This window comes from Diplotaxodon limnothrissa, linkage group LG23 (assembly GCF_057381915.1).
Source record: "Diplotaxodon limnothrissa isolate DT_005_m linkage group LG23, D_limnothrissa_male_GT1.1, whole genome shotgun sequence".
Classification (NCBI taxonomy): Eukaryota; Metazoa; Chordata; class Actinopteri; order Cichliformes; family Cichlidae; genus Diplotaxodon; species Diplotaxodon limnothrissa.
Window position 1 is genome coordinate 4,098,629 of NC_140617.1, and position 25,119 is coordinate 4,123,747.

Consider the following 25,119-nt stretch of genomic DNA (forward strand, 5'->3'; position numbering starts at 1 on the left):
ATCAGACTCCTTTCACAAAGTCTCCAGAGAAAATAGACTTGGAAACCTGCTGAGATGAACAAGGAAATGACTCACTATAGATGAAAGGTGGCCAGAGTTGTTTGTCTTACAGTGGCCACCATAGATAGGATTTTGCACTTTAATTGAGAGGAGGCATAAAACAGAATTCAGTTGACTGCAACGTCTGCGATCTGCTGATGTCTAGCTGTGATATTTTACAAAGAGCACCTTTAAAATCAAACAAATCTGTCCCTCAAATCTTTCCAGTTCTTTGTACATTCCCTCATGTCCATTCTGATGAAATAAAGGCATGAATAACAATTTCCAATTAACAGCGTGGTACGAAAGAACTCACATTGGCAACTTGAAAGTGATAAAAGCAAGAGTGAGTCAACATGAGCCTCCAAGGGGAAGGCTGACTCACATATTAAGCCATGACAGATAGAAGATTTTGCAAAAGCGTCAAGGAGAACCTAGAGTTTCCATTACCACAAATCTGTTGAGGGCACAAGCACTACCTTCTCTTTATTAAGTTGGAGAAAATTGTCAAATATCTGATTTTTGATACAGTCCAAGCGCCTATGGAAGATCTATAACTTAGAAAACAAAACATATAGTGCTGAAAAGAGAGCAGATGTAACAGAAACAGTAAAGGCCCCAAAAGAGGACCCGAACTTACAAGCAGCCACAGGATCGTTCAGACAAATATGAAGAAAATAATTAAAAACAAATCTACAGAATACATGAAAATAAAGCTTTTATTGGTGTAACGAGTCTTACTGAACCACTAGTTTAACATTAGCCAACCAGTCCTGGGTAATATATGCGCATGTGTCCATGTAAATACAAACTCATGCAGGTCTTTTCTCTTCAGGGCCATCCATCTTTCTGCATATTTCTCTCTCTGTGTAGGCGAATGTGGACACTGGTCTCCATTCTTTGCACAATCTCTCAGTCTGATTTCGTCCCTCAGTCATCAAACTGAAGTATCAGGTACACAGAATGCAGAGCTCAAGTTTCAGAAAGCATGCCGTAATCCATCGTCACGCAGATGATCACACTTGAAGAAGTGCAGCAGGGAAATTATCATAGAGTTATAAAACCAAAACAGCTTTATGATACTCTGACAAAGGCAACATGTGAAGGCTGAATCATCAAACTACCCTGTACTACTGTGGCACAAACTAATCTCTGAAAAAAGTATCTTTGCATCTGTCTTCCATACGAGTTTCCTTTATGTCTCCTTTCAGACCACATCAATGCCTCTATTCTGTTTTAGTCTTCTTGACACAGTAATGAATTGGGATAAGCCAACACCCTCACTTTAAATGGCTTAAAAGTCACAATAGAGCGATCACATCATGGAAACTTCCTTTCTATAGTCTCCTTTCTACCTGTCTCCTTCTACTTTGCCCGTCTATCTCTGTTTGTCTTATATACGCACTCTCTAAGGCTTTGAGTGCGAGATGCTGTGTGCCAGCAGGACTTGTAGCCATTGACAGGGGGTTAAATGTGGAAACAGGACCTGCGCGTCTGATCTCCGTCTCTTTGTGAAAACATAGCAACCCAAATAAGGAGATCGTCCACGGCTGAAGAGCGGAGCAGCCAGACCATTCCTGAGAGCGAGCTTGGATGGGTTTGATAGGGTGGAGTGTGTGTCTAAGAGAGTGATAGCCAGGGAGTAAGGATGGAGTGGACGCAGAGTGGTGAGTGGCTGAATGAAGAGAGGAATGGACAGAGAGTGAGAGGATGGAGAAAAGTGATGGATGTAGGGAGGGAGGGGGAAACATGGGAGGAGGATGGCGATAGGGGTGGTGAGTGGAGACTGGAGGCAGGTTCTGTTGAAGTTTAAATAACCATCCTTATAGGGCTTGACTCTCCATCTCTGTTCACAGCTCTTTCTGTCTCCTTCCATCTGTCTCTCCTTTTCTGTCTCTGCCTCTCTTGCTTTCTCGCTTTCTCTGCAGCTTTGTTCAGCTCGAGCTTTCTCCTGCACTGCAAGCAAGGCTGAATCTCCTACATCTCAGCGAGAGCCCAAACTTTTAACGGTGCGTTTGAACATCTCAGAGGGAGAAAATCCAGCCGAGCAGCCACCATGGAGGCCATCAAGAAGAAGATGCAAATGCTGAAACTGGATAAGGAGAATGCCATCGACCGGGCCGAGCAGGCAGAGACAGACAAGAAGGCGGCAGAGGACAAATGCAAGCAGGTGGGAAAGACAGAGCAAGAAAGAGATGGATCACAAGGGATTCCAGCGCATATAGAAAACATTTTAGATATTTTTTAGGGATATTGATCTGATTTTGGAAATACGCAACTAGAACTGTATATTAAGCAAAAATATATAGATTAAGTTTATAGTTTACTTATAGATTTACTGATTAGTTGCAACTTCTGAAGCGAAATTTATTTCAAAACAGTTTTTCATGAAAAAAGAAATGTCCACACCCAGTAAATGTGCTTTTCTCTGAAGACTTTTCTTTCTATCCAGTTCTTAAACTAATCACGACATTCAAACCATACCAGACATACCTACAAGGACACGGTGTGTAAACAGTTCTTACATTTATTTATTCTACATTCTTCACAGTTAATTTACTGGTTTACTTTGCTGGGAAATATTTTAGGAAGTAGTTTAACTTTTTTTTCTTTTTCTTTTCTGAGGAATGCCTCATAGTACAGATGATCCAACCACAGGTCCAGGAAAGTTTGGAAGTTATTAAATTGCTGACTTTGGATCAAATGAGGTGCAAATCGTTGCTTTCAGTTTCCACTCGTTACTTTTTTATTCTTTAAACAAAGCTGTACTAAAGGAGATCTGCAGGAAAACAGTAGTTTGAACTTCTCTTCACTTGAACTGGTCAGCACCACCGGTACACAAGTGATGAGACCACCCAGGATCAGGATTTGGTCTTTGGGGAAAGAAAACAAGTCCACCTCAACCGCTTTATAGAGAGGACCTATTTAAAAGAACAGCCATTATGGAGACTGTGTGACCCTTAATAAGCATGCAAATGGACATGCATAGACACACAAATGGAGGATTAGACACACGTGCATGCGTGCACACACACACACACACAACTTATGGTTCCAGGCGTCTGTGTGTTCTCGCTGATAACAGCTGTATTTTTAGAGCCCAGAAGAGATCGGCAGTGTGGGACACAGCAGGGTTATCAGATGTACTTCATGGACTCAGAGGGGAACACTGATTAGGGGGAACAGCTAACCCTGAGAGAGAGAGAGAGAGAAGAAAAGGGAGAAAGAGAAAAGAGATTAGACCGCATACCAGAGTTCTTGTCATGAGAGGGTGATGCCATTTAAATAAATGTTCTCCAAACATCATAAACACAGTTCTGCTTGCAAATTAGCCACCGCAGCTTTATCAGTTGCTTAACTTGGTTTCCTTTCAACCATCATTTTGCTCAGCAGTTGTTAACTCGATAAAAGTTTCATCATTATATCTTTGCAAAGGTTCATTCATCTGTGAGAATAAATATGATGGTCTCAGTGCTCAGATGAATGCAAATAGAATAGAATAGAATAGAATAGAATAGAATAGAATAGAAGAACCGACCATACCAGACTCCATCAGAATAGAATAGAAAAGACTACGCCAGAATAGAATAGAATAGAAAAGAATAGAATAGAAGAACCGACCACACCAGACTCCATCACCATAGAATAGAATAGAATAGAATAGAATAGAAGAACCGACCACACCAGACTCCATCACCATAGAATAGAATAGAAAAGAATAGAATAGAAGAACCGACCACACCAGACTCCATCACCATAGAATAGAATAGAATAGAATAGAAGAACCGACCATACCAGACTCCATCAGAATAGAATAGAAAAGACTACACCAGAATAGAATAGAATAGAAAAGAATAGAATAGAAGAACCGACCACACCAGACTCCATCACCATAGAATAGAATAGAATAGAATAGAAGAACCGACCACACCAGACTCCATCACCATAGAATAGAATAGAAAAGAATAGAATAGAAGAACCGACCACACCAGACTCCATCACCATAGAATAGAATAGAAAAGACTACACCAGAATAGAATAGAATAGAAAAGAATAGAATAGAAGAACCGACCATACCAGACTCCATCAGAATACAATAGAATAGAATAGAAGAACCGACCACACCAGACTCCATCAGAATACAATAGAAAAGACTACACCAGAATAGAATAGAAAAGAATAGAATAGAAGAACCGACCACACCAGACTCCATCAGAATAGAATAGAATAGAATAGAATACCAAATCACCGAACAGAACAGACTAGAATAGACCAGACCAGAATGGAATAGAACAGAACACAAGAGAACATAACAGACCAGACCACACTATACTAGAATAGAATTGAATCGAATCAAATCGAATCTAAGAACAGAAAAAAACAGACTAGAATGGACCAGGCCAGACCAGAATAGAATCCAATCCAATACAACACCAGGCCAGACTACACTACACTAGAATAGACTAGAATAGAATAGAGGTTCATCTAAGGTTTTCATGCTAAACTGAGTTAAAATGAAAAAAACAGCACTAACAGTATCCTTTGTTTTAGTTGGAGGAGGAGTTACTGGATCTGCAGAAGAAGATGAAGCAGACGGAAGATGAACTGGACAAATTCTCTGAGGGCCTGAAAGATGCTCAGGAGAAACTGGAACTGTCTGAGAAGAAAGCTGCAGATGTGAGTGAACGGCACGCACACACACAGGAGGGTTCGGTGTCACTTCATTTTCAGGACACTTTACTCAAAGTTAAACTAGAAATCAAACTGCCAAATAACCATGACCATTACAGTCACTGAATCCTTGAATCCCGTAAAGAAGAACAAAGGATGTTAATACTTGTTTCATCTGACTCTGGCATGCACACATTACTGTGGCACTACTGAAAACTAGGGACCATTCTTCCACAGCTGGACTCTTTCTAAGCCGGCACCAGCTGTGGCTTTGCTTTGATCCTCGGTGAACGATTTGGAGCACTTCAGAGACAGTTACATTCCTGTGCAGCCACTCCTGAAAGATGAGCACACGGTTAAACTATAATCCCTTCACCCAAACACACACACACACACACACACACACACACACACACACACACACACACACACACACACACTGTAAGCCTCATCATGACATATGTTCTGACATTTACAGTTACACAAACATGAGGAGGGACGTTTACAACAAATTGCATGCAGATGTTGCAATCATGATAGCAAAGGGACAAACATGCAAAAAATATAAGAGTTTTTCATTTTGTGCCACTTCACATGTTCTAATACAATTTACTAAAGGTGATAACTAAAATTAAAACAAACAACACAAAACAGTTTATATGCCTAAATTCACTTTTGGTACTTTAAGGATTTTTAAATATTTTAAGTATTTATGATGCTTTTGGACTTTAACTAAATAAATTATGTAGCATTTAAAAGTCAGTTTGATACATGAATGTGCAAGTTATGGGCACATCTAGGACACAAGGGGAGATAATTAGTCAATAACCTGCCTCTTGTAAGCTCACTGCATTGCACTTACAAGAGACAGGGAACAAGACGACCACTCACTCGCTGTGAATGCAGCACTATTACTTGGGCTGTTCTTACATCAGTGGAAATCAGTGCAGTCCCACATCAAACAGACTTTGTTCTAACGACTTAGCAGGTTTAATAGCATTTCATGTCCAAGCTAACTAATTTGAACATTTGGAAGCTATTATGTTTTTTTAATTCTTCGTTAAGAAGCACACTGCCTACATATCCAACAATGCATTTCAACCTCTAGCTGTAGCTTCAGGTAGCTTAACCCACAAACTTCAGGCATGACTAAGGAGGCGGTGAAAGAAGTCTGATAAGCTTTTTTTATTTCTAACTTCACACCACCAAATTACTTTATTGTCAAACTCGCAGTCTTGCAGTCAGAGCCAAATGATGGAGACACAGCTGGACCAAAAGCTGTAAACAGACTTCCCCTTTAACTAAACTCAAACTTGCAATGGCAACATTTTTTGGCTCTGGAGTATTTACTTTTTCTCATGTAAAGATGTAAATAAATGTAACCACCACTGAGAAATCCTATATGGATCTTGTTTGTGGACAGAAACAGTTAATTGAGTAAATGTAGCAGAACATTGGAATTGGCAGTTCTCCTGAGCCTAATCAGCTGCAATCTGGGAAAGGCGGTCATATTTTAGATTGGCATCACCACAAACCACATGGTTGTATATCTGTCAGTGGTGATTCATGCAGCACAGCTGTGTGTTTGCTTGCTTGTGTCCGTTACTGTGTGTTTGTATGGGTGGAAGGGGGAATCACATATATCACAAACATACAATACTGTTTACAGTATACCTGTTTATCAGTTAAATGGCATTTTAATAAAAAGTAGGGGAAAGCAGTACCACAGCATTACGAAGCAAAGTGAGCACAGAGAGAGACGAGTCATGCACAAACCTCCCCCACCTTCCACTAAGATGTGGTATTGTTTTAGTCTCATGGAGGATATCCCAGGGAAATGTGATGTTGCACTAAACACAAAGAGAAGGGAAGTGCCTGCTATATAGACATAGACCTAGGGGCTGAGACATGCTGGTTTATCCTCACGCAGTGATTAAATAAACTCAGGATGGTTCTGAGAAGCCTCACATATAAACTGGGTCAAGTGGGCCCCTTGAAAACCCAGAGCATGACCTGTAGCTATCACTCTTGGGTGTCCTGTAGTGTTTGGAAAGAGAACTCAAGCAGTGCGAGTTGTGTTAAAAAATAGATGTCCACTATGGCATTTTTTTAGATTTACCACAGAGTAAAGAGTGACATCAAATTATGAAGTCTGCTCTGCTCCACTTCCATGAATTCCCCTCCACATGTCACTTATTAGAGGAAGCAGTCAAGTCATTACGCATCTGAATTCACACCGACCAAAATTGGAAACCTGAAAACGACTGGGAAAACAGAGGAATGAGCCAGCAGCTCCTGCAAGCAAACCGTTTATGATTCATGAAAAAGGGCACCAGAGCAGACGTGCTGATATTTAGGTCATCACTGTTTATTGCTAGCTCAAGCCACCAGACGAAGAGTCTATCCTTATAGATCTAAGTACTTAAACACAGTGCAGTGAAAAGTAAAGTTAGCGCATGTGGTCTTGGTACAGGCATTGATTACACCAATCACAGCAGCAACAGTCGCAGTTTTAGGGCAAAGCTGGTCAGCCGGGCGGAGAGAGCAGAGAACAGGCAGGGGGGGGCTCTGGTATGTGAGGAATGTAGCTAAGGCAAACAGAAAGGCCCACACTCCTGTGTCTAATGAAATCAATGCTTCCAGCTTTTCTGGTGCAAGGGCCAAATCAGAGAGAGAGCAGCTCAATCAACACATGAGACTGACTATGAGACATGTTCTTCTTGTTGAGAACAGCAGGACTGAATCTGAGATGAGCCTCGGCTGAAATCTGCTGGCCTACTTGCCCGTCCGCCCGACATATTCAAGCTCCCAGGCTGATCGTGTGAATAGGAGCCGATGGGGGGTAAACACAGGCAGGGCAAGCAGTGAAACATGAAAAATGAAGAATAAATTTGATTTACACCCACACAATGCACATCATCAGTCAGCAGGGAAGTGGTTCATGTATTCTGTATTTGCTCAAGACAAACACTAACACATTTCTATTTAGAGAGTTGCGGGTTTACTGAGAGGTCAGAAGTTGGAATTTTTATATATATATATATATATATATATATATATATATATATATATATATATATATATATATATATATATATATATATATATATATATATATATATATATATATATATATATATATATATATATATATATATATAGGGCAGCACGGTGGTTAGCACTGTTGCCGCACAGCAAGAAGGTCCTGAGTTCAATTCCACCATCAGGCCGGGGTCTTTCTGTGTGGAGTTTGCATGTTCTCCCCGTTTCTGCGTGGGTTCCCTCCGGGTACTCCGGCTTCCTCCCACCGTCCAAAGACATGCAGTTTGTGGGGATAGGTTAATTGGAAAATCCAAATTGCCACTAGGTGTGAATGTGAGTATGAATGGTTGTCTGTCCTTGTGTGTTAGCCCTGCGACAGACTGGCGACCTGTCCATGGTGTACCCCGCCTCTCGCCCTATGACAGCTGGGATTGGCTCCAGCACCCCCCGCGACCCTGAAAAGGATCAGCGGTAGCGAATGGATGGATGGATATATATATATATATATATATATACACATCATTAATGTAAGGGCAGTGCTGAGTTATCAGCTAAGGCTTGGCTATCAATTTCTGTCCATAAACTGTTCTGTACAATCTAGATATCAGCTAATTAATGGTAACTAAGTAATAAAATACTGTAAGCACAAGTAAGCTGTAATATAATACACCAAATGGCACCAACAGCATAAACACAGTGGAGGGGTCGAGCTCAGTGACTGCAGTTAGTGAATGTGAGGCCAACCAGAGATATCAGCTAGAGATGCCTGTGTCTGGATGCCTGTCTATCAAAGAAGTTACACCCCTAACTCCAGTACCCATGAGGATGTTACAAAAAAGACTAGACTCCCATGAGTTGATATTAGATGGGGAAATCTTATTTTTTTGCATGAGGCTGTAGACATGTTTCTTAATGCTCTGAAAGCTCGGTATTTGAACATGGAGTCTTGTTTTTGGAACCAGCAGCACTTTTTTGCACTCCTACATTAGCTACCCCCTTTTTTTCTTTTTGGCTTAGTGGCTTAGGTTACTGGTTAGTGTGGGTGTCAACCCAAGATAACTGACTACATCTGGAGGGTGCCGGGGCCACATATGGCCACATTCTTTAAGCAGCATACAAGTAATCACGTGTCCTCAGCAAAAACAGTGTGTGTACTCCTTTGGGCACCGGTGGTGTCTTATTCGACATAATGAAAATTTTGAAAAGGATTTAGAAATATATTAGAGGTTCACTAATCATCTTGGGCTGTTTAAATGGCCTGCAACACACCAAGGAATACTTATTCTTATACTTATTATATGGCCGAGAGGTCTATTTCAGAGACCTCCTCATATTAGGTAAGATCGGATTTAGCAGATAGTATAGCAACCTAGCTGGCATATGTTTGCTCAGTGTGACCATGGGCCTAGTTGTGCATCACTTTAGTTAATTAAAATGGGTCATAAAAGGAAAAAACAAACAAACAAAAAAAACCCGCGTTAGTATCTGGCTTTAAACATGCTTATTTCTGCAGTGAAGTTTAGTATTTGAACATTTGAGCCAATTAAATTTACCTGCTTTTAGCAAGCCTCAAGTGGCAATTTAAGGTATTGCCGTTTTTGGTACTTTACTGCTAGCTTCACCTCTAGAGGTTGCCCCTTGCTCTACATCAGGGTAGGCAACTCCAGGCCTCGAGTGCCGGTGTCCTGCAGGTTTTAGATGTGTCCTTGATCCAACACAGCTGATTCAAATTGCTAAATTACCTCCTCAAAATCTCATGAAGTCCTCCAGAGGCCTGGTAACGAACTAATCATTTGATTCAGGTGTGCTGACCCAGGGTGATATCTAAAACCTGCAGGACACCAGCACTCGAGGCCTGGAGTTGTCTACCCCTGCTCTATATTCATGTCAAGAATAATAAGGATACTTGCACAGTCTGAGCCCAACTAACCCTAGCATGCCATTTTGAAATATGCATGTGCCATCAGAGAAGAAAAAAAATCAATTGATAGAAAGTCCGGGTCATTCAGTGTATTCAGGTAGTCAGGTGACCTCAGTTTTTGGGGGGCATGTTAACTGAACCTGGATCCGGTCAGGTAAAGCTGCCTCGGATCATTAGTGTTGCCCCCACAGCACAGGCTTGTACAGTAGATGCATGTGGATGCATCACTTTATCTGCCTGATCCACTGATCATTCTGGAAGAAGACAAATCTGGACTCATCAGACCACGTGACCTTTGTCCTATCTTTATGCCCCATAGCAAACACAAGCCTTTTTTTTTTCCATTGAGCCTCACTGATAAGTGTTTCTTCCTCACTAGTTTTAATCATTCTCCTTAGCTGTATTCTGTGCTTGATGCAGGCCAGTTGTATGACCCCTCTGAAATGGAGCAACAGCTTCTCTGTGACCACGTGGTCGTTTAAGGTTAAATAACCTGTTGCCATCCAAAACACATTAATCGCTGCTGCTTAGGTTTGGATTTCCACCATGAAGTTAGAATGGTATATGCAGAGTGGCACTTTAACCAGTAGTCCACGATGACAGAATGAAATATAATTGTGTGGGGGTTTTTAAAAGAGGAAATACTCAAATTATTCACACTTCACTGGAGGCAGTACAAACTCAGGGGAAATTTAACTGTCACATCAAGTTTGTGTGAGACAACTAAACAATGGACACTGCGCCTTCACAATGACTGAAAGTAATTCATCCTGGCTCTCCTTTTTCTTTTCAAAGTCTCGCAGCAGTGCTCACATCAGTCACAGGGATCAGCTTTTTACACACACTCACTCACTCTCAAGCCCCGCCCTCTTCGGCGTCATCGACCCAATCACTCACTCTCCTCCTCCGCCACAGTCTGGCGCTCTTCTCACCGCGCAGCTTATTCTGTATGCTCCTCAAACTCTAACTGAAGCTGAGTCCGGACCAAAACGGCTACCTACATTCCCGAGGACCACTTTCTGCGCCGCTCATGAACTTTTCATTCCTACAATCCAGAAGAAACACTCGGGGAACACCTGGACACTCACGCTTCCTAGTTATATAACTTTTTGCTGCACTTGAGTGACTCCTTTACATTCCTCATACTTTATCTCCGGACTCACGCCTATTTTTCTCGTTTTTCCTTTCTTTTTTTTTTTTTTTAAATCAACGAACAAAAGTCTTATTTTTCTGTTACTCAACTACTCTGAATAGACCAAATAAGCAGGAATCAGTGGCCTCGTTTTTGCACAACATATACATAGTCATAACTGTTTTATTTTTTTACGTTTAGTCTTAAGTTAAGTAAGGAAACGGTAAACAATGGCAGGTGTGAACTCTCTGGATGCTGTGAAGAGAAAGATTCAGTGTTTGCAGCAGCAGGCCGACGACGCAGAAGATCGGGCTCAGGTCCTACAGAGAGAGCTGGACAGTGAACGGGAGCTCCGGGAAAAAGTGAGACAATCAACTCCTCTATTGTTCTAGCTTTTTCTATTGTCGCCATTTCCCATGTATTATAATCATTAAACACGGACTGAATTGTTCGTATTCGCCTCTCGGGCTCTAGAAAGTCTTATTAGTCTCATGTCATTGATTCACTGGTGGCGGGCGTGAATGTGCCACAATGCAAGGCGTTGGTCTGCAACGAAAAAAAAGTTTGGATTCCTACAGCTCTTCGCGCATGCTCCGTGTGACTTGAAGGCCGCTGTGAAACTACAGTGATTAGACCACGTAGACAGCGTTGAAGTGATTGTGCAAATTGTGGCGAATCTATTAGCCTGACCAGTTTATTTCTTTTAAAGTCAAACATGTGTCATAATTGTGACTATATTTTCAGTCAGATTCCATTTGGTTTGCGGGTTAATGGGACAATGTTTTGATGGAATTTCAATGGAATTCACTTTTTAACGCTCTGATTTGCTCAAAGGCACTTCGGCAAGGGTGGCTGTTTTCCCTCGGCAGCTGTCTGGTTGAAGGGCTGACCCTCGGGCCTCCACAGATGATCGGAAAATACAGGGCACAGTTAAAGAGTGTCTCCTCTGTTATTAGGGACACAAAGGAGTAGCTCTAAAAATGTTGCTGTTTTCAGCTAGAAGCAAAAGATCAGCTGCTTCATTGATCAGTCAATCAACAGTCAGTAACAGTTGAGATCACCTTTAAGTTTTTTATTATAAAACTGTAAATTGGTGAAGTTGAACAATGAAACAACTGAAAGCTGTTTTCCACACCTCTTTACATTAAACTGTAAAGTTTGGGTTATTTGCTCAGCTTGGGCTGAAATTAGTCATTGCTAAAGTTCCACAAATTGAGCGTCTTTAACCATTGCCTTCAATGTGTCAGATGTGACTCATATATTGAGTAATTGGCGGGTCTGTCACCTGCCTGTCTCTTGACTGTGCCCACATCCGAGTTTTATGGCTTCACATGCAGAAAAGGTAGTGGCTGGAGGGGAGAGAGAGAAAAACGCTTAGTAGCAGCACAGTTAGGCAACATTTTTTGACTCGTTTCACGTGCTGCTTTATGGCACACGGTGCCATACTTTTTGCATAGGAGTTATTTTAATGATAGGACAATGAGAAAGACTTCAGGAGGGTGGGAGGGGAAGGTGTGGCAGTAAAGATATGGCAGCTGAACTGATGAAAGGAGTTGGGCCTGCTGCAAGGCAAAGCCCTTTGTTACAGGATGGCTATTAGGTAACAGGCCACCTTTTTAATTTGGCCAATGGGCGTGTAGGTAATTATTTTGGTATGGACTCACATACCGTATCGGTTTAAGAAGTTTGGCTTCATAGTTGGCTTGTTTGTGTTGCAGTTTGTGGTTGTTCAGTGGGTGCTTTGTGTACTTTACAAGTGTTTCTGTTCAATGTTTGTGCAAACTGCAGCATGAACTTCAAAACACTGACACAGGAATGGTAACTGAATGAATGAATGATATGGGGATGCCCCGTATAACTACATCTGCTGTCAGGGTGCATGTGTGGTCTCACATCAATGAAGAGCTGAAAGGGTTGTGTTTTTTTTAAGAAATTAATTGTTAGAAAATTTTTTATTGCATATGAGACAGACTGGCTGGTCAGTTTGGTCCAGCATTTCAAAACTGATGAACCAGGTTTCAGAGGTGGACTTATAGTTGTTGACCAGTACTTATAAGTATGTCTTGTATAGTGTGTTTACACTGAAATGGGAGGGTGTGGTTAAACTCTTATCTTCAGAGTGGATGCTGCATTTAAAAAAAAAAATTTTCATTCCTGTCAGGATTAACGTGCACAAGCAGTTTGATGTCCCACATGTCCCTCCATTCAAAGTCGAACACAGGGGTGCAACTGTGTGGCGAGGCTGGTGTGGTCCCATGTGTGAATAATTAGGACAACCTGGAGTTATTCCTTGGCACAGAAAATCCTTCTGAGTGCGGGGAGATCAAAACAAGAACCTTGCTGCGTGTAATGAATCATTCTTTAAAAATGTGTGAGGGAGTACAAAAACGTTGGCTACGTCTCTCGCTGATAAAGAAAATTGCTTCATGTTATTGTGGTTTTGACGCTTCTGGGGATGTTTCTTAACCTCTCGGTAATGATTTAAGGTTGTAGTCAAAGGCTTGTGATGCTTTTTGTTTATAGCCACTATTTCTCTACATGAATTCGTTCAGTTTTCGCAGCAGAGTCGGGTCAGAGGTGATCGTTTTGACTGTGTTCGGAGTCCTGTAAAGAGCACAGATGAAGCAGATTAGTTGTTTTTGGAACATGGAAGCAAATTTGAGTGCTTCTCCTTCTGTCAGACACTTAATAATGACACGATTAGTTTAAACAATCAGTCATGACCAAAATAAGAAAAAGAGACGGGGAAAAAATATCTGCTTCCTTTTCTGAAATTGAGGCTGTTGTGAGGACAACTTACAGTTGCCATGGTGAGCATCAGTGTTTCACCACACGCAAGTTGAAATACAGAAATAAATATAAAAAGGGAAGTGGAATTCTTACTGAGGAATCCCCACGCACGCCCTCCCTCCGACTGACCCTCCCAGGATGTCGGCTGCCGACCCTGGTCCAGTACTTCCTGCGCTTCTACTCCCAACACTTCCTGTCCCCTGGCTCCAGCCCTGATCAACAGGAAGATTACTGTGCTCGGTGAAGTTGGTATTTCTACATTGATGTGCCACTTCATCTTTAGTGTCCTGTTATGTTCTTATAGTTACTAACACTATTCTCTCCATGTAGAGCAGAAGTCTGCAGTCTTTTTTTGCACTACAACATTTAATTAGACACACTGAAGTTGCATCCTACGCTTATGGCAACTGTATTTGTTTACTTGCATCTCATATCGAGAGTAAATTGCAGGAAGCCATTCAAAAAAATGCTTATCGTGAAAAACGACGTCCCCACACTCATCTGCTGAGCTAAAGGTGTTCGTTTGTTGCTTTGTGCGGTCAGCTAAGGCTTTCTGCTGGGCCTCTAGGAGTCTCCAGCAGATTCTGTGGAAAGAATTACTTCCTGATTTCACTGTTTTCTTTGGACTTTCTCCCTGGGAATAGCTCAACTTTCCAAATATAACTGCCACATGTTGATACTTTTTGGCAGTCGCTGGCATCCTGGGGAACACTCCCATGTAAGTGGCTTGTGGCTTTGCTGATTATGCAGGCCAAGGCTGAGGGTTCTCATTCAAACGAGGAGTGGGTTATATTTGTTCGGTTAGTCCTAGCACAGGCGAATTTGCTGTAATGTCGTTAAATAGCATGTATACAGCACCAAGTTGTTTGAACTGCTTTTAGAGTCCATGAAAGTGAGTCACTTCAGCGAGTCTGTTTGCTTGTGAATGCAGAGTGGAAATGGTAACCTGAAGGAAACTCGGATTACCGGGATTCATATTTGACCTGCAGGTAAAAATCACCCTGTTAATATTTATCTGGAAAGTTAGATTGCATCAACGCTGGAAAAATTTGGTTTTTCTTATGGTTTGTGGATTCCTGGTGGTGCGGTTCACAAATGGGTTGCAATCAGCCTCTGATTAGGATTAGACACACTGAGCTGAAGACTCAGACCAGAGTCGAGATCCTCCTAAAAGTCTGAGTACATGCTTTTAAATGGCGACAAATTGTTTAGCGCTGAAGGAGCTCATTGTGATGCTTGTCTGAATGTTTAACAACCGTCTTTTACATACTTCATGACAGACTGGCTTATACTTTATGCAGCTTTCTTTGCATGCCAGATCTTTGTGGGAAATGATTACACACTTTCTTTCTGTCACGAACCAACACAGAGTAACTTTAAGAGCAGCAGGCAGTCAGGAATAACTTGCACTGAACCCCAACAGCATTGTGCCGCTCATTAGCCCACTGCCCTGAAATCAGCCAGTAATTAGATTCCTCTTTCACTTGTCCTTGATGCTGTCTCTAACATATGTAATACACTCAGGTATTTCTTAAGTCACTCCCAGCAGTCTGCAGCCTCACTTCGAGTGCTCTAACTTCAACTAAGACAGATGAATCACTCCATGCCATCAGTAGTACCGTAGTCTGTGCCACTTACTAATGCAGTGTCTGTTAAAAAGGTAGCTTAATGTCATGGAACATCTTGCACTGCTTTCTTGCTGCACAATAAAATGAAACTATGGCAGTCAGTCAGTGTAATCTGCTGAAATCAGCCCATCTAAGCTCACTAATTAACACTATTTATTGGCTGGGAATGATGGCAGTTAGGCTCTTTAAATCCGCAGCTTATCCATAGTCTCCACTGTAGCTGGGAACTATTTTGTCAGCCCAAAGTTTTGTGTTTTGAGACTGTTAACAGTGGTTTTTATTTTTATTTTTTTTAAATCTCACACTAGAATTTAGTTCCCGAAATGTTGAGCTAAAGCTTTAGGAATCTTGTGGCTCTAATAGCCACACAGCCTGTTGGTTGCACTGAGCAGTAAAGCTCCATTCCTGACTTAGAAAGCTGGTGACATATTAACTTACGGTGACAACAGAGCAGCTACTTGTGTCCCAGTATCTTTTAAAGTCTGCGTGGTTGTTGCCTCAGTCTTCCTGATACTCCACCACAAACATTCTCCATAGTTTGTTTTACCATATAAGGCAGGGTGCGTCCCTGGCAGCCAAAGAATGAAAAGTGGGTGCTAAAGGAAGGGGCATGGCCAGAGAGACAGACGGAGCAGTGAAAGAAAGAACAATCAAAGGGAGGAAATGAAAGGATGTTGGGCAGCGTACTTCCTGTCACCTTTTTTCAAGATCCTCATTTGCTATATGATGAGTAGTGAAAGCTCGTCGTTAACCTTACTTCTTGTTTCTTGGCATTTATGGTGACATTGTTTTGACATCGTGTTCGCACAAAGGCTCTGAATACTTTTCAGTCCGCTTTTGCTGCTGGGCTTGTGGCTGCACCGGCCAAGGTTAAATGATTTTCTAAAGCTGCAGAAGAGTCTGTGGCTAAAACTGTGCATTCAGGATTTACAGGAAAGGCTCTTCTTTGTTCACAGCTCAGTCAATTAGAAGCATGAGATAACCTGTAAATACATTCATTTTTTTTCCTTTTAAACCTGACACAAGGGTGTCTCTGTCTGTATGGGGCTCCCCCACTCCCTGCCTTTTTTGCTATGAGCAGATGGCAGATAAGGCACCAGGTTGCACACATTTCTGTCACTGCCACCATACCGGTGTTAGCTGAGGTTTTTATGTTTGTCTGTTTTGATACTTGAACGCAGTTTACTGGGTAGGAGACTGGATAGCTGGTAATTATGTGTGTGTGTGTATGTTTGAGAGAGGCAGAGATTGGTGCAATAAGAGTGTCTGTTTGCATGTTTGCAGAGCGTGTGCGTGTCTGGAAGCACATTACAGCAGCTGGTGCGCTAACGTAGCTGACCTAAAACAGATGAATAGCATGTTTGTTTGCGTGCTGGATATTGCTCAGGAAGTACCAATATCTGTTATTTCAGGTTGCAGTTGAATACTAGGTAACGTTTCTGGGCAGCCAGATGTGGCGTCGATGGATGCAGACCTGTGCGAGCGACACTGCTGATGAGATTTCAAGATGTTCTGAGCGATTTATGATTTTTCATTCATTCTGTGTCCGGTTCGGTTTTCAACGTCTGTCAAGTGCCAGCGGTTTTGAGACACATCAGCGATAGTTAGGCAGACATTTCCTGTCTCGTATGGGTGGCCTCCCCTGTGAGCTTTCTGTGCAGCAGGGGAGGACCTGGGAGAGGATGAAGAAGAGGGTGGAAAAAAAAAAAACACACAGACGACCGGCGGTGGGAGTGGCGGGTCACCAGGCCAAGATTAGATTAGATGGATGCAAGATGGAGAAAATACTAAAAATGAGAATGAAGCCTGTGCCATCATGCTTGGATTTCCTGAACATATCGAGTCTATGACAGAATGGAAGTCTCAGTATATTTAAGCTCTCTGTTCTTTGCATTGGTCCTTCTTATCAGTCATCTCATTTTCTATTTGTGACTTTCGGTCACCAGTTTCTGCGCAGAATGACTCCTCTGCCTGTAAGCTGAATGGTGGAGACACTGACGGTTGATCAGAGCGATTGCTGGACTGAAAAACTGGCTAATGAGTCACCGACCTACTAACTGCTGCCCTCAGCTGAGCAGAGAATACAGCCTGCGAGGTTGTAAACATAATAAACTTGTGTGAGTACTCCGGGTTTCAGTGAATGGTTCAGCAACTTATCGGTCTGGTTGTGAACTTTCATTTTAACAGCAGGTTCTTTGTGTTATGCTAAGACTGAGGTCAGTTTTTACTTTGAATGCAACTCCCAAGGAGATGATTGTTGGATAAACTCCCCGACCAACAGAGGAAATTCTTGTGTAGTTGTCTGTTTGCTTTCTTTTTTCCTCTTTCTGGCTTTTTGTTTATCGAGGGCAGACGAGCAGAAGCCCATTCGTTCTCCCTCCTTTGCCCAGTTGTGGCTTGAGCATCACCGGAAATTGAGTTTGTCTAAATGTTTCGCTCAGACGTCCTGCTACATTGTAAGGAATTACACTTTCCAGCCAGATGCAGCATGTTCTCATTAAAGACGGTTAGAGTTGGGCCCTGCTTTTATGGACGAATCTCCCAACGACCTCCAGCTGCCTCCATTTCACATTTTAACCGTCACATTTTGATTTGAGAAACCCGAGTGACCCCAGAGAGCACACAGAGTAGATTACACTGTCTCCCCCTCACTCACTCACTCACTCACTTGCAGCCTTTGTTTGGATTCACTTTGTTAGTGAGGATTAGGATATGAATGATAAGGGTGAATATTTCCCTGTCGTCATAGCACCATGATTATATTCAGGTGGCTGTATTTAAATATTTTTATCAGAGTTCTGGGTAGGCATTGTACTGTGTGACTGTATAGCTGCTCTTCCATTGACAGCTTTAAAAAAAAAAGTGTTTCATGTGGTGAAATATGCAACACTTGAGTTCATTTTTGGACTTTTGTTCATAATAGATGTGGTTTGGTTTTAAAGTGATGCATCAATTTGTTGGATGAGGAACTAAGTTTAAAAAAAGACAGAGATTCAACCTCCTGATAACAGTAGTTGTTAGGGAAGTGTAGACAGGACATCACCATATCCTGTCCACACAGGCCTTGCTTAAATCTACAAGATGTTAATTTTTATTCCCTTTTACTTTTAAAATTATGTCCTTCTGGTTGGTTTGGACATTCACTGATTTTTGTTGCAACAATTGCTGAAAACAGGGTGAAAAGTTCTTTCCCCCGACTTCTGTCATTGTGTCATTTCCTTCTCTTCCTGTTTTATGGTGGAGGACGACAGACAACTTCGGGTGACTTAAAGTTGAATAAATGCATGACTAAAGTTCTTCCTATTTTTTATTTTTTTCCTTTGCAGGCAGAGGGTGAGGTAGCAGCTCTTAACCGTAGGATCCAGCTGGTGGAGGAGGAGCTGGACCGTGCCCAGGAGAGACTGGCCACAGCGCTGCAGAAACTGGAGGAGGCAGAGAAGGCTGCAGATGAGAGCGAGAGGTCAGTTTCTTATTCGCATTAGACACAAGTGGAGAAAAAGTCTGCCTTGCGCGGGAGAACATGTGTGATCTAGTTCACCTGACTTTCACAAAAGAAAGTCTGTCCTCTCCTCACGCTGTGTCCTGTCATCCCAGAGGAATGAAGGTGATTGAGAACCGAGCGATGAAGGATGAGGAGAAGATGGAGATTCAGGAGATGCAGCTGAAGGAGGCCAAACACATCGCAGAGGAGGCCGACCGCAAATACGAGGAGGTGATTCTGACAGTGACGGCTTAAGTGCAAGAGAGAAATTCCCTTATTCAGATCGTTAATAGCCTCTTAGTTTTTTGAGTTTAAAATATTTCTCTTTTTCTTTCTCAGGTGGCTCGTAAACTGGTGATCTTGGAGGGCGAGCTGGAGAGAGCTGAGGAGAGGGCCGAGCTCTCAGAATGGTAAATGCAATAAGCGCACAAATGTATAAATCCATTGACTCTCATACAGATGCATGGTCTCTTGTGCGGCTCGCAGATTAAAACAAAGTATGTGTGGGATTCTCCTTACAGTAAAGCCAGTGACCTAGAGGAGGAGCTGAAAAATGTGACCAACAACCTGAAGTCCTTAGAAGCCCAGTCTGAGAAGGTACAAGACGAAATGCATTGACACTTTAAGAAGTAATAATTCTGCTTTGGCTTTCTGGAGATTGGTGATGTTTTTCCAAACAAGAATCTTCCAAATATAGAAAAAAAAAATCTGATTTTATCCAGTAAAGGAGGAAAAAAAGGTTTCCTGTCAAAATGCATCAATGTGATTTGTGAACATCTAATAATATGACAAAACAAACTAAAACTTTAGGCAGTTGCTTTCATTGTCTTTCACAAACACAAACAGAAAAACTAAATATATATACTGAACACCAAGTCTGGCACCATGCACACACGAATCCTATCATTAGGGCTTTACTCATGGCTCGGTGCACCGTAATTTGGGTGAGCTGTCCTCAGAGAGAGAGAGAGACCACATGGCAAAGGACTGTTTCATACTACCTCCATTATAACTGTGTATCATCAGGCCCTCCTTAAAACCATTTATTTTGCACTCAAGCTATTATATAAGGGAGCTCGGCACCTGAACTCCTTTGATATGCAGCTGTTTAAATATATGTTTGCACACCAACTTATCTACCGCATGCCAAATTAGCCACTGAGGCTTTTTTTTTCTTTTTCATGTGTGTATGAGTGGTGTTACTGGCTACGTAAGGTGTTTCAGGTGTGTGTATATAAGCAGCCAGTAGAAACCTGCCGCACTCAGAAATGTGTCTGCTTCATTCCCGCCCGTGCACAGGCATGCAGTGCAACGGCATGCCAGGTTTACCTCATGCCAGGTTTACCTCATGACAACTTTTCTTTAGCAAATATGGCATGGCTTGTCTTTGAAACCGACCTGCAGTGGTTAGCGTAACAGCAGAACTTGTTCCCAGGACAAGCCAACACCTTTCCTGTTACGTGCCAGCGAGGGAGTGGCGCCATGAGCTCTCAAAGCAATAATAATCCTGGGATGGTGCCGTTTTGTGCTCCCATTGTGTGCACGTTTGCTGCTGAAAGCTAAGTGTGAGCTAATGCTGTTTCTTTGCCTCTCCGTCTGTCACCAGTACTCAGAAAAAGAAGACAAGTACGAAGAGGAGATCAAAGTTCTGACTGACAAACTGAAGGAGGTGAGATGATGGTGTTTTCACAGAATTAAGAATAAAATTATAATAGTGAGAATAATCCAGTCATTCAGAGACATTTGTAGCATTTTCCCCCCCATCACTAAAATGTTAAATGTGACATTTCCATAAGCTTAGCAAGGCTGGCTGAAAAGCTCTCCTGTTGCAGTCTTTCATGATGGATGTGTTTGTTGGCGCTCATCAGTTTGTTTTGACATGCTTTGTCTGAATTCCTCCCAGGCTGAAACCCGTGCAGAGTTTGCCGAGAGGACAGTTGCCAAACTGGAAAAGAGCATCGATGACCTGGAAGGTACGAGAGTCACATTCATATTGAGGTTTTTGGGGGATTTGCAGCATCTGTGGCCCAAAATCTTTTTCTTTTTTAACAGAACATGTAAATGGTAAATGGCCTGTATTTATATAGCGCTTTACTAGTCCCTAAGGACCCCAAAGCGCTTTACATATCCAGTCATCCACCCATTCACACACACATTCACACACTGGTGATGGCAAGCTACATTGTAGCCACAGCCACCCAGAGCCCAAATCATTTTGTCTGCTAGCTTTAAGTGAACCTGCAAAGATGCGTTCAGTTTCATTAAATGGTGATTTATTTGCTGATGAACTACGAGCACATCTTCATACACAGTTGCAAAATCACTTACCTGAGTTTTGGCCTGAGTTCTAGAAGAGGTGTCCTATTTCAGCATCACTGGAATTTTTTTCCTGTGGAAAAGAGGATTTTCCACAGGAACCAAATGTATGGAAACTATTTCACTAAGACAGGCTAATAAAAGACCCTTGTTACTGAAGGACAAGTATTCCATGTCAGCCACGAAGCTGCAGCGGCAGCAAAGAGGACAGAATGTACTCATATTTTTTTTTTTAGGTCAGGATCGTTCAGTTGTTGAACCACAGGCAGCTGAGTTCATGGATTTATTGGATCAGTTTTATGAGACTTTCACAAAAGTCTTAAATGCTCAAAGCTCCCCCAGCAACAAAAAACAAACGTGAAGAGCTTTGAGCATAATTAGGTATTCATCATTCTTTCTTCCAAGCATTTCTGCATCTTTAAAAAGGCTGACCTATTTTTTTGTCTCTTCCTTTCTCCCTCTGCTCTTTGCCTCCATCTGTCTCTCGCTCTCGTCCTGCTTTCGGCTTGCTTGTGTCGCTGCTGTCGTTGGCACCTGCCTCTGCTTCTTGTCGACCTCTGGCGTCCAGATGAATTGTATGCTCAGAAGCTGAAGTACAAGGCCATTAGCGAGGAGCTGGACCATGCCCTCAATGACATGACATCTCTGTAGAGACATGTTTCGCTCTTTCTCTCTGTCTGCTGTGCCTCTAAATGTTCATCTCCTCTGATCGTATGTGCCTCTGCTCATCTTACTATGCAAAACATAATTCATTAAAGCTCGTTTTCTTTCCTAGTTTGCAGCTTTTGTCTGTTTTTTGTTTGTTTGTTGCCAGTGTGTAAGGAAATTATGAACTGTTTGATGCAAAGTCTGAGCTAACTATATAGGTTACTATGATTTTCTTATTAACAGTGTATTTTATGATTAGTTGTTACTCTACGCGTTCATCTGAATATCAGTTTTACAAAGGTGAGCATTTCTGGTTTTAGTGTGGATTAATAGTTTGCAGTCACCTGGGTTTTAATCTACACGCTTTGGTAGTTTCTGATTTCTATGTCCATAAAGTATGCATAGATCTTAATGCCATTTCCACAAGGTGGGATATACGAATGACTTCACTGTGCAGCAAACGAGTCCTTTAAAAAGTCCATCCTGTATGATCCCACTAACAGTCTTCCAGCAGTTTATGCATGAAAGGTACTCTGTAGTGGTTGATTTTTATTTTTTGCATGTGGCACAACTTAACCAAACCAGTTATGCAAAACATCTGCCCAGTAACACCGACCTTTGTGCAGTCTTTAAAAAAAGGGGTGCTGTGTGACAAACCTCACGAAGAGATTACAGTGGCATGAAATGAGCGAGCACTGCTAACTGGTGATTGAGGGTTCAGTGTCATATTTCTTCTTCTTCTCCCCAGAGAAACTATCACATGCCAAAGAGGAGAATCTGGGCATGCACCAAGTCCTGGACCAGACCCTGCAGGAGCTGAACAGCTTATAAACACACACAGAGGAAGCTGGAGAGGATGAGGTCGTCATTAACATTCCATTAAACGTTCGACTCCATTCCGCCTTTCGAGCTGTAAAATCTTTATTCCCCACCTAAAGGGGGATTAACTTAATGCTTGTCCCCTTTTTTTTTTCTTTTTTTTTTTTATAAAGATTTTTTGAATCCACTGCTACTTTATTTTTTTTAAACCTACAGATGTTCTTGTAGAAATTCGTTTTTGACCACTTACAAAGAACTGGCACTAAATTTGTCCAAAGAAACCTCAGATTTGGTCACTCAACCACTTAAACAGACTTAATTTTACACATTATGTGCACATACATTACACTTCTGATTATTTTTAATACATAGGCTACATATGGCATAGGGGTTTGCTCAGTCTTGTGTGGCTTTTAAGCGCCACCTACTGGTGATTTGAAGTTAGTCAACATTTTTTTTTCTTATTATTATTCCATTTTATCTCCAGTGGCTGCAAATTAACAGATATTTGACAGATCTGTGCTCGTCTCAGTCTCTTTTTGTGTTAGAACAGCACAACAGTCACGTGAACAGATGACCTGATAACAAGGCTCAGTGATTAAGACTTCTTTACATTTAATTATAACGTAATGCCTCTTTGGCCAAGGTGTTGAACCTGATGCGGACGTCCTGACCACTGATACCTAATGCATCATTACCAACAATATGCCATTGTGTAGCCAATATTTACAATATGAGTGAGCTAAACCCCAAACCACTGGAAGCTCAGTCAAGTTTTATCAACCATGGATACTTATTGTATATAGTAGAATAATGTTAGGTAATGTGAGAAGTTGTATTTTTTTTTTCCTTGGGTTTTTTCATTTACACCACTCCTTTTTGCCAGAGGAACTCTCAAAACCAAAGAACACACACAACACAGACAATTCATGAAATGTTTTTATTTTTTTTGTGATGGTCATCGTGGTTTCATCTCATGTCAGAGCCACTGAGAGTGCCTCACATTTGGTTGAGACTGTTATGAAATACTTCATTCACCCACCCCCACCCCACCCATGTCAACCTATTAAAATGTTTTACAGAAATCATGACTTGTCTGAAGTTTTTTGCAAATTTGATTGTTGCATTTTACTCATGCAGAAGAAGTAATGACAATGTCTTTACAGGAAAGTGCTTCATTATGTCAATCTGCTTTGGAGTGTACATGCATTCAGATGATTCTGTCTCATTCAGCCCCACACGGGGGTCAAATCGTACTCATTTAGATAAATAGAGGCAATTTCTCTATTTGCTGAGGATTTGCAACATGGCATCGCTCAGCCTCGATTATCCTTGGGTATTTCTGCTGCATGGTTCCAGGTTCGTTACTGTTCATGTCTGTTTCTTTCTGAAGGCGCAGCCTAGAGGGAGAAATGTCAAACATTTCAGCAAGGTCTTGCAAGCAAATTAGGAGGATCTTATTCAAAGCTACTGTTTTTGGCATTGTACTTACCTGCTGTCAGTCTGCATTTCCCCCCTCGTGGCCTACAAAGGATTATAGAGCAGCCTGCACAGGGCACCACTGTCTGGGCATGGCTGAAGATGGTGGTGATCCTGTAACACCCTGATGAGCATTTGCAGATCAATTAGAGCTTGCCACACATAACTAAAAATAAATCCTAAAACTTTGCACCATGAGCCAAAATTCCTACCCATGCATTTAACATCCATGAAGTAAGAGTTTGGATTCTGCACCAGCCTCTTCTTCTTATGCTGCCTCCTCTCCTCGGCAAAACTTGGGTGCATCAGATCCTTAGCCAGCTGCAAGAAAAGGCAGAGCATTTTTTATTTTTTTTTTAAACATGAGCTATTCAATTGTTCTGCTACTGACAGGATGGGGTTAATGGAGGGATAAGAATATGAAAATGATTATTTACAAGATCATGGTAAAACTGCTGTGATGTATGGTTTGGAGACAGCACTAACAAAACGACAGGAGGCATAGCTGACAGGAATTTGTACAGCTCAGGTTAACTGGTTTGGAAATTAGAGAAGAGGCTGAATATTGGATATACTGGATAAAGGTGACAGTGGAAGATGATGGGGATAGGGTGAGATGAAGACAGATGATCCGCTGAGGTGAAAGAAGAATACAGGATTGTCTTAAGAGATGTACCGCAATATGTTTTATAGCCGTATGCCCCCTACAGTCTGAAGAATGAATTGCTAGTTAGAGGAGCAACATGTCCAGACAAGCCCAAGCATCATTCGTACAGTACAAGAACAATGGGCAGATAACAGTATATAACATGTTGCTACAAGTTCAATATTACAAGAGTTAAAAAAAAATATTACTCACTTTATTGCTACTCTTTTTAAAATTCAGTACAATGTTGTATTTCTTAGTTCACAAAATACTATTAAAGCATCTTTCTGTCAGTCAGAACTGTTCTACTTTCTAATATTTCTAACAAAAACAGTCAAATCTAAAAATTATAATAAGATTTTCACTTACAGACATTTTTGCTCAGATCGTCCGGTTTTCTCGTCAAATGTAAATAAATGATATAGCAAACTAAGCCCGCTATGCTCGTCACTAAATCCACCTGTAGTTTGGTGTAGGTCTGAGTTATAAGAATCGAGTAGGCGGAGG

General features: G+C 41.7%; 2 protein-coding genes across 4 annotated transcripts; one reads left to right on the forward strand and one right to left on the reverse strand.

The window, feature by feature from the left end:
- Window positions 1–1,898: 1,898 nt before the first annotated feature.
- Window positions 1,899–23,566, forward strand: tpm4a (tropomyosin 4a). 3 transcript variants are annotated; one of them, XM_085348145.1, is made up of 9 exons: window positions 1,899–2,209; window positions 4,591–4,716; window positions 18,550–18,683; window positions 18,818–18,935; window positions 19,044–19,114; window positions 19,226–19,301; window positions 20,311–20,373; window positions 20,608–20,677; window positions 22,417–23,566. In XM_085348145.1, the coding sequence occupies exons 1-9, from the start codon at window positions 2,096–2,098 to the stop codon at window positions 22,497–22,499; spliced, it is 855 nt and encodes a 284-aa protein (XP_085204271.1). In that variant the 5' UTR covers window positions 1,899–2,095; the 3' UTR covers window positions 22,500–23,566. The 3 variants fall into 3 exon arrangements, with proteins under 3 accessions (XP_085204271.1, XP_085204273.1, XP_085204272.1); XM_085348147.1 differs by lacking the exon at window positions 22,417–23,566 and adding an exon at window positions 21,589–21,879; XM_085348146.1 differs by lacking the exons at window positions 1,899–2,209; window positions 4,591–4,716 and adding an exon at window positions 10,599–11,167.
- Window positions 23,553–25,079, reverse strand: LOC146607304 (small ribosomal subunit protein eS27-like). Its single transcript, XM_085348148.1, has 4 exons — window positions 24,982–25,079; window positions 24,179–24,287; window positions 23,980–24,090; window positions 23,553–23,887 (listed from the first exon to the last, which is right to left on the reverse strand). The coding sequence occupies exons 1-4, from the start codon at window positions 24,985–24,987 to the stop codon at window positions 23,859–23,861; spliced, it is 255 nt and encodes an 84-aa protein (XP_085204274.1). The 5' UTR covers window positions 24,988–25,079; the 3' UTR covers window positions 23,553–23,858.
- Window positions 25,080–25,119: the final 40 nt, after the last annotated feature.

What these genes read in the sequence shown, in the direction of transcription:
- tpm4a (XM_085348145.1), top strand. Translation starts at nt 2,096, where the DNA reads ATGGAGGCCATCAAGAAGAAGATGCAAATGCTGAAACTGGATAAGGAG. An exon ending in CCGACCGCAAATACGAGGAG is followed by an intron (nt 18,936 to 19,043) that starts GTGATTCTGACA and finishes TTTCTTTCTCAG; the next exon opens with GTGGCTCGTAAACTGGTGAT. An exon ending in TGACTGACAAACTGAAGGAG is followed by an intron (nt 20,374 to 20,607) that starts GTGAGATGATGG and finishes AATTCCTCCCAG; the next exon opens with GCTGAAACCCGTGCAGAGTT.
- LOC146607304 (XM_085348148.1), bottom strand. An exon ending in CATGGATGTTAAATGCATGG is followed by an intron (nt 24,091 to 24,178) that starts GTAGGAATTTTG and finishes AATGCTCATCAG; the next exon opens with GGTGTTACAGGATCACCACC. An exon ending in GAAATGCAGACTGACAGCAG is followed by an intron (nt 23,888 to 23,979) that starts GTAAGTACAATG and finishes TTCTCCCTCTAG; the next exon opens with GCTGCGCCTTCAGAAAGAAA.